This window comes from Solanum verrucosum, unplaced genomic scaffold (genome assembly GCF_900185275.1).
Source record: "Solanum verrucosum unplaced genomic scaffold, falcon-dt-bn FXZP01000261.1, whole genome shotgun sequence".
In the NCBI taxonomy this organism is placed as follows: Eukaryota; Viridiplantae; Streptophyta; class Magnoliopsida; order Solanales; family Solanaceae; genus Solanum; species Solanum verrucosum.
In genome coordinates, this window is record NW_026019969.1 from 1372563 (window position 1) to 1374143 (window position 1581).

Below are 1581 nucleotides of genomic sequence, written 5' to 3' on the forward strand. Positions count from 1 at the left end.
CTATAATTATAATAGTAGTAACTAAATGAGGCTCCAAACCAATAATTTTTCCTCATGCTTGATCTAAAATTAGCCTAAAGAGGATTGTATTCCCTTTGAAGTTGTATACAAAAACAAAAAATGCTCGAGACATAAATTCTTCTCCATGAATTACTAGAATTTGAGCTAAAATAGGGATTATAGATTATACTCCTTCCAATACAATTATACATGGCATTACCTCCTAGGGCGTTGCCATTGTTCCATTATTATAATATCATATTATATGCAAAGCTCTGCAATTCCCAAGCATTCTAATCCATTAAGCTTTTTAACTTAGAAGTGAGATTTACCTCTATATCCCCTGAATTTTCAAATATTAACACGATAATATAATAGTAACTCAAATTAACATATCAAAACCTAGAAAAAAATTATTATAAACTCAGTACGAACCATTTCTACTATTGCTGCTGGTTCTGAGGATTGGGCGGTGGAGGCATACCAGGACGAGGAGGTCCATAAACAGGAACCTGACCACCGGGAGGTGGGGGTGGCATACCCGGGTGAGGCGGTTGACCAGGCATTCCTGGTCTAGGTGGAGGCGGACCCCTCATCATGGGAGGTGGAGGAACCATGGGCCGCTGACCAAACTGCGGTGGAAACTGTGGTGGACCACCACCAGGCCGGAAATGTGGTGGTGGTGCCATAGGCGGAGGGCCCCCAGGTCTTTGCATCTGCATACCTTGCGGTGGCATTGGTGGCCCACCACCCGGCGGTCTCATCATTGGCGGCGGCTGCTGTGGGTAATTAATCGGTGGAGCAGAAACTTGAGGCATCGGAGGCCGAGAAAGTTGAGGCTGCATCATACCCGGAGCAGGCCCACCAACCCCACGAACAGGTCCAGCAAGTCCCGGTTGAGCATGAACCAACGGCCCAGTAGGAACACCACGACCAGCGGCCCGACCAATTCCAGGGCCGGAAACTGCAGAACCGGCAGTAGTACCCTTGACTCGTGATTCATCAGGAGGAGGTGGTCCCTCAACAGTCATGGAAATAACCTCCTCGCCACGGATAAGAACAAGACCAAGTGTACGGCGATCTTCACGTTCTTCTTTCGACCCTTTTGTGGGAGGAAGTTTACGGAACTCTTCACAGTCTCCAAGCACGAGGTTCATATGTCGGTCGAAAGCCATGAATTTTCCGATCAATTGACGAGCATCTTGTATTGTAACACGCATACGGTAATTGATGTATTGAAGCATTTTGGAACTCTTTGACATCGACATTTTGGGTGAAATTTTGAAGCAAAACGAAAATGGAGTTTGGGGATTTTAGTAAATTTGAGAAGCGGAGAGACGCCGGCTAGAGGGGTGGCACAGAGAGTCCCCGCCGGCCGCCGGAGGAAGTGTGTAGCTTTGAAGGGGTTTTGAAGATTAGGGTTTTTCGGGGGTAGTCATGGATATACGTTGAAAATGGCGGGCCTTAAACTGGGGAAAAGGTCAAAGTTACCCTCAACTTTCTTTTATTAGTTGATTTTACTTCTACCGTTAAAAACAAATTATTTTTACCTCTGTCGTCAATGAACTTAACAAATATATC

General features: G+C 45.7%; 1 protein-coding gene across 1 annotated transcript; it reads right to left on the bottom strand.

Annotated features, from left to right (window-relative positions):
* Positions 1 to 441: 441 nt before the first annotated feature.
* LOC125816466 (uncharacterized) lies at positions 442 to 1312 on the bottom strand. Its single transcript, XM_049496077.1, has one exon. It carries the CDS (start codon positions 1266 to 1268, stop codon positions 444 to 446), a length of 825 nt encoding a protein of 274 aa, XP_049352034.1. The 5' UTR covers positions 1269 to 1312; the 3' UTR covers positions 442 to 443.
* Between the last annotated feature and the right edge of the window lie 269 nt (positions 1313 to 1581).